Source organism: Homarus americanus, unplaced genomic scaffold (assembly GCF_018991925.1).
Source record: "Homarus americanus isolate GMGI-L3 unplaced genomic scaffold, GMGI_Hamer_2.0 scaffold1024, whole genome shotgun sequence".
Taxonomy (NCBI): Eukaryota; Metazoa; Arthropoda; class Malacostraca; order Decapoda; family Nephropidae; genus Homarus; species Homarus americanus.
This window is the reverse complement of record NW_024715228.1, coordinates 5,405,486-5,412,289: the sequence shown is the minus strand read 5'-3', so window position 1 is coordinate 5,412,289 and position 6,804 is coordinate 5,405,486. Positions and strand designations below refer to the sequence as shown.

The 6,804-nt window shown below is 36.6% G+C and overlaps 1 protein-coding gene across 3 annotated transcripts in view; it reads right to left on the bottom strand.

Moving 5' to 3' along the window:
* LOC121856299 (hydroxyacylglutathione hydrolase, mitochondrial-like) overlaps positions 1 to 6,804 on the bottom strand; it is a 33,557-nt gene extending 26,753 nt beyond the window's left edge. For 2 of the 3 annotated variants that reach the window (XM_042351762.1, XM_042351772.1), the window contains exons 1-3: positions 6,652 to 6,799; positions 4,460 to 4,554; positions 401 to 516 (exon numbers count right to left, since the gene is read on the bottom strand). In XM_042351762.1, coding sequence (XP_042207696.1) covers positions 401 to 516; positions 4,460 to 4,529 — 186 coding nt within the window. In that variant the 5' untranslated portion in view covers positions 4,530 to 4,554; positions 6,652 to 6,799. Of the gene's footprint in view, positions 1 to 400; positions 517 to 4,459; positions 4,555 to 6,651 lie in introns of all 3 variants that reach the window. The other variant, XM_042351779.1, reaches the window with a different exon arrangement.

Sequence of the window (6,804 nt, the reverse complement as noted above, 5' to 3'; positions counted from 1 at the left end):
ATTATTAGATATGAATGTAACATTTATTTAGACTGTGCTATCCTTTGTATTAGGCTAACTACTAAATTTTTTCGATTTCGAGTAATCTGCACCTAACCCTATTTTCTCCATAAGCCCTGTTATTTCTATTACGCGATTTTCTATAACACGATATTTTACATGAACACAATTATCGCGTTATAGGAGAACTACCTGTATGTACCCAATAATCCATAAATGCCCCATTTTGGAGAGGAACACCTTACTTCAAACAAGAATTTATACCCCTCTCATCCTTCAGTATTTTCATCTGGCTAACACTAAATGACTACATTCAACCGAGGAAACCCTGTCAGTATTGTGGTGCCAACTGTACCAGGTAGACTTACCAAGTCCACGAACCATCACCAGGTAGACTCACCAGGTACATGTAGTTATCAGAAAGTGCTGGTAGTATTTTGACCTTCATCATGGTGTGATCAATGGCAGTTTGGGAGCTGTGATGTTTACCTCCACCCACGTTGTACCAAGCGTTGGCTGAAAGTAATACAGCATAAATGTTTACCTCCACCCAGTGGCGTGTCCAAGGGGTGGCTATTGCCCCCGGAAATCTGATTGGCCACCCCAGTGCCCCCCCACTCAGAAGTGGTGAGATGTGTATGGTGATAGGTCATTGAATAAATAAATTAATTCAACTTCGAGTGCAATGCAATAACTATTATATGGTCCACACTGTTCATTTAAGTCTGCCATTGGTAGAAATATAAGAAAATGGTTGCCGGTCAGCTGAGCGGGAAGCCGGGAGTTCTGTTTACACAGGCACTGACCGAGTGCAATGATTTTTGAGGTAAGAAATTAATATTCTCAGGTAGTCATTGCAATTTTTGAGTGCCTGAATATTGAATATATTATTTTTAAGTATTTCTTGCAACTTTGTGAAAACTCCTTGGGGATACTATGTTGATATCCAACATACAGGTACTACAATCACCTTCACTTGGCCTAGTTAGGGCGGTGGATTTGGTTGAAGCACATCAGGATACAATTCAGAAGTACAGGAAAGAGTCATTTGTTGAGGAGCTATGGAAAGGCACTGTAGACACTACTAATCAGTGTAATGTTGCTGTTGAAAATGCTGAGAAGAGGTCACTGCAGAACTGGGTGAGTCTATTGTAACATCCACAATAGGTGTAATGTTGGTGACAAAGACAACTTCAGGAGGAGGATATTCTACCCCATTGTGGACACCATTGTTTATGGGTGGATTATTACCTTAGCATGTATCCTTATTACTCTTATATGATTATTAGGTTACTGTGGTGTGACCTCATTTGGACATAACTGGTTGGGAATAGGCTTGTTTCAATAGATAAAATGCATTTTTTATTCCTGAAAATATGATAGGAGGAAAACTGAACAGCAGATGCATCTTGAGTTATCTTTATTCTTCAACAGGTTTAAGTTGGTACTATTCTAGTCATTTTACTTTACAGTTATAGAAGACACTTTGAAAGTGAAATTAGTGTTGTATGCTTATATATCATCCTGGCCTTGAGTTCAAACATGGAAAAAGATAATGTTATGAGTTTTGAAATTGATGTATGAATTATTTCAATAGGAAGATGTACAAACCTAACTTGAAGCATTAAATTGATTGAACCGCTGTATTTACACCTTTCCATCACATGGCATTCATTTGAAATTTTATATGCCCTGTCCCTCCCCCGTAACACATATCGGGTCTGTGTCCCACCTTGGCCACCCCAACCAAAATGTTTTGGACACACCACTGCCACCACCCATGTTGTACCAAGTGTTGGATGTACAACATAAATGTTTACCACCACCCATGTTGTACCAAGTGTTGGATGTACAACATAAATGTTTACCATCAACCATGTTGTACCAAGTGTTGGATGAAAGTAATACCATACAGTACAGGTAGAGTCACCTCAGTATCATATACAGGTACTGTACACTATTTGTATATTGTCACCAGTTTTTCCTACCTGTACAATACAGTATAAAATTTTAAGCTCCCATGAGTTTCCACTATGATAAAGTAAAGTGAAGCCGTGTGACCAGCAAAGAAGATTCAAACTGTAGGTGTGAGTGTGGAAAGGTTAAAGGGTTGAGCACCACAGCTGGGACTAGGCAGCATGACAACTGGGCTGTGTTGCTGAGGCAACCAGAGTGATGCAGTGTGTAAACTAATTGTATATTTTCTATGCTTTCATTTTTGTTATTTACTATATATGTTTCTGTTAATGTTTTTATGGATACAATTTTAAGTTTTAATGTTACAGTGTACAGTTTAAGCTACTTTTTGGGGTAAAACTAGTTTATATCTAATAAAGCTGATCTTACTGTACAGTATATCAGAAGCACAAACTGGAAAACATCCCTTAATACAAAGAAAAATATGATACAGCAGGTAAAAAATACAACTCCCTTTACCTAATAATCTTCAAGTACTTACATGCCACATACTGTATACTGTACAGTCAAGTGTCCAGAGAACTTTGCCTGCAACTGTGCATTTCATTTTGTATATTCCTTGTCAACATACTATACTGTATAATGTGTCATAGTATCTGAATAATAATGAAGTAAATGTTCAGATTCCCAATTTTCACTACAAATACTGTTATAGCATATGACCAAACATCCTCATAATCCCACACTGAAAAATAACAAGGCTCATACAGTACAGTACAGTAATGTATATAAATGTTCATAAAACATTATTAGATCATGTATAAAAATAAATGTCAGAGAAATTGATTTCAAAAGTCAAGTGAAGAAGGAAGTACGGTAAATCACGAATATGTTGCAGCCAGAGACGGTTATGGGAAGCTTGGGTAGTTAGTACAGTAATGGTTAACCTCATCACTATGGGATGCCACTTTCAATACAGTGATCCCTCAGTTAACGAACGCCTCGGTTAACGAAATTTCGATTAACTAATTACCTTCCATAAGAATCTTCAATTCGGTTTACGAAAAAAAATTCGGTTAACGAAATTCTTACGAAATCATGTCAACATGTTTTCGCTTGCTCACCAGCTGGAATATTAGTCCGCCAATACAGTAATCGGTTCTAGGGCTTAAATTTGTTCCCATTTGAGTAAATATCAAGAAGGTTGTACTATTCAATAATTTTCCAAGTTTTATATTAATTTTTTTTAGTAATTTTAACACTTATTTAACCTAATTGCAGTACAGGAAACTAGTTTTTGGTGCGCCAATCAGCCACTTGACTCACCCACCAAGGCATTAGTTTGTATCTCTGGTCAGTGGAGGTAGCATCTTTCTTGTGGCTCTCTTGAACATAAACTATTTTTACGTCTTTACAGTTTTGCAATTATTGGTCATTCTGAAATTTATTTAACATATTGACAATATATAGTGCAGTGCAGTGTTGACTTAAAGAAAATAATCTTGAATTACACCGAGTGAACTTAAAATTTTATGGGTGAAATGACGGCAGGAAGCATGGGGTGATTTCTCTTCCACCCCCACTTCCTTCTCTTCTCCCTTCTCCCATCATCATCATCAACCAGGAGCCTCTACATACACACCTCAAAGTAAGTGTACTTTACTGCATTTATTTTTACTTTGTATGTAATTTTCGGTGAGCTGGAACCAATTACCCAAAATCCCATTGAAACAATGGTTTCGGTTAACGAACGACCTTCTGGAACGAATTGTGTTCATTAACCGAGAGACCACTGTATTTAATTTTGGCTTATACTGTACTAGATGATTTTATTGGGTAGAGAGAGACTCCTCGTACCCAAGCAGTCAATAATCTATCTCCACTAAGCCCTTCACTATGGGGCATCATTTGTAATACTGTACTTCATTTGGCGAATGACAGATGATTTCATTGAGCAAAGCGGTAAGGTTTAAAATAGCTTTCCAAGGTTAGCTTAAGAACATATGAATGGAGGAAACTGCAACAGGCCTATTGGTCCATACTAGGCAGTACCATTTACACCGAACCCCTATCGCTCACATATCTGTCCAACCTATATTAGAAGCTTCCCAGCAAGTGTTCGAGTCAAGATTGTAATGTTATGTCATTTATTGTAAGTCAGCTTCAAGGAAATGGATCATTTTCATTTTAAATTGAATAAAATTCACTATCCTTTAGTTAATATCAAGTCACTCACCAACTTTTATTAGGCTATTAGAGTACAGTACAGTACATAGTTTCAAATACTTTACTATCTGCAAGTTTTCTTTTTATCTGCTTGGAATAAATGGGTTATTATCCACTTTAGAATGATGGCTTAAGTCATCATATTCAAAGGTGTGTTATAATTATCAAAGGGCTATGTATAGAGTATTCTTCATAGTAACTTTTAAGTGTTTATTATATATCCTGCTAGATCTTTGACAACAATTGAAATTAAATGAACAATTCAGACGAAGAAACTATTTATCGACGCTTGAAAAATTTTATCTATACAAAATACCTCGAAAATAGGCAGCAGTGAGGGTCTGGACAGCCCGCTCTGGCAACAAGGAAGATGCTAACCGAAACATTCAATCAACATCTGTTATTCACACACTGTAAGAAAAAGAAAAATATAATTTACACAGGAGACTGGAGAAGTAAGTTTGCTCTTACACTCAACACAACTTGTGAGAGAGAGAGAGAGAGAGAGAGAGAGAGAGAGAGAGAGATCAAGGATGATGCAATACTAACATGTCTCTTATACTGTACAGTACTGTACTCCTACCAAATTAACTTTATTCAATCTTATGTCACTTATTTACCCCAGTAGTTTTAAATGCCACTTTCCATTGACGGTGATCTTCGTGTATATTATCAGTTTTAAAATAAAATTGAGTTGTGAAGAACACCGCACTATAGCTCTCAACGGGGAGGTGTGGCGGTACTGTATTACATAGTGTTAAAAGATTTTTTTTTTTATTTATCCTGAACACTAATCTGCATACACCCACTTCAGTCCGGATGATGCTGTTTTCAGCGTTTCATCCACAAGAACGCTTCCCACCAACCATTCCATACCCACCACCCCCACCACTTCCAGGATGGAGGTATAGCACAGTACATTATTTTAGGCTTAGTTAGGTTGGTCAGGTAAAGTATGGAGAGGTCGCTGATAACCATTCCGTCCTTTAGTGTTCAGTCAGTTTCTGTGAAGCTTTTGTCAACAGTTCAAGCACCACAAATGGTGTTATGGTAGGCAAAGGACATTTATTTACATTAAGAACTAAGGCTAATATAAAAATGCAAATCCTGTGAAGCAACAACAACTGGTCTCCATACCTTCAAGGGCTTTGATAAATAACCAAAAGTTCCTGATGTTTGTCCCCTTTATGAACACAGAGGGTCGTTGCTGTTAATACACCACACATAATTAAGGGATGGTTAATGTCACTTCCCTTAACTGCTCGTTTATAACTAAGTTCAAAGTAATTTTTGTCAAGAGATCAAAAAACAAATTTGTTAAATAGAAGTAAATTTTTGTGTATAACTTAAAGCCAAGTGGGTGCAACTTTTCTTCTATTCTGTAAAATATTGACATAAGAATGTAACACTTAACAACAGGGGTCCGGGTTATCCAGCTACCTGACATAAAATCGGTATAGAAGAAAACTTATTTGGTATCTCAAAAATAACCCAAATCAAGTACCGTACAGTACTGGTACTGTATAGGAAAAGCAATTTATTCCATTTGGATTATTTCCTTGATTTGTAATTTTTTTAATATTAGTTTGGCAACACACAAATGTTTCCTAGTTTCATCCTTTCCATACAAATCAATATTTACAGGAAATATTACATTAACCACTTGTGTATGGGGTCCCCTCTCAGTTGATTAAAATCATCTGGTGTTAGCCAAATAAAATATTAAAAGCCGCATCCCCACAGTGGAAGAGCTATAAAATATATCGTAAATAAATTGGACCAAAATAACTTACCTTTCCTAGGATGGAAGAATATTATTTTAAGGTTAAATCATGCAGGTTAGGTTTCATTAGCCAGGTATGGAAAGGTCGCTGGTTGCTGAGATGCATTCCGCAAATACAGTCAGTTGCCGGAAAGTACTCGGGTAAATATTCTGAAATGACCTAACAACCTGACCAAGGGCCTCTGCCCCTGGACCCCCAGGCATATATAAGTGGTTTGCACGAGAAACGCCATAAAAGAAAAGTGTTTTAAAATTGTCTGAACATTTGATTGCAACCATAAAATTCTCAAAAAATTTTCGGTTGCAACTGAAAGAATACCAGGCACGGAACATCATTAGCCACAGGAAAAACTGGAGAAAACCTAAAAAAATACAAATTTAATCCCTCCAACTAATTTATGTTATTCTTAAGGTTAGAAACACGTATTCTTCTACTATGGATAATTTGGTTACCCGGTTAGGTTAACCTTGTCTTTACCTGCTCCGTCAGTGTCCTTCACTGTGGTCTACGTTGAACTACTCATGTAATGCAGTTACCTTTACTTGCTTAAATCTATACTGAGTTACATATTATAACGAAACATACAATAGGATCGGTTATTGATGTTGTCAAACATTAAAATTTCCCTTTTGACGTTCAACACGTCACAACAACACTAATACAACTTATATAATTAGTTAATACAAGCTGTATTATCTCATAATACGCTTATTATTATAATTACCTTAAAGTTTTGGACTAGATTAGCCTTATCTTGGTTCAGTTTACAACTAATAGACGACAACCATCTGAGTCTTCACAAAATTCGTCACAACTCGTACAGTGTTGTGTCTCACTACCAACACAACATGAACGATCATCTACTGTATGTGAATTA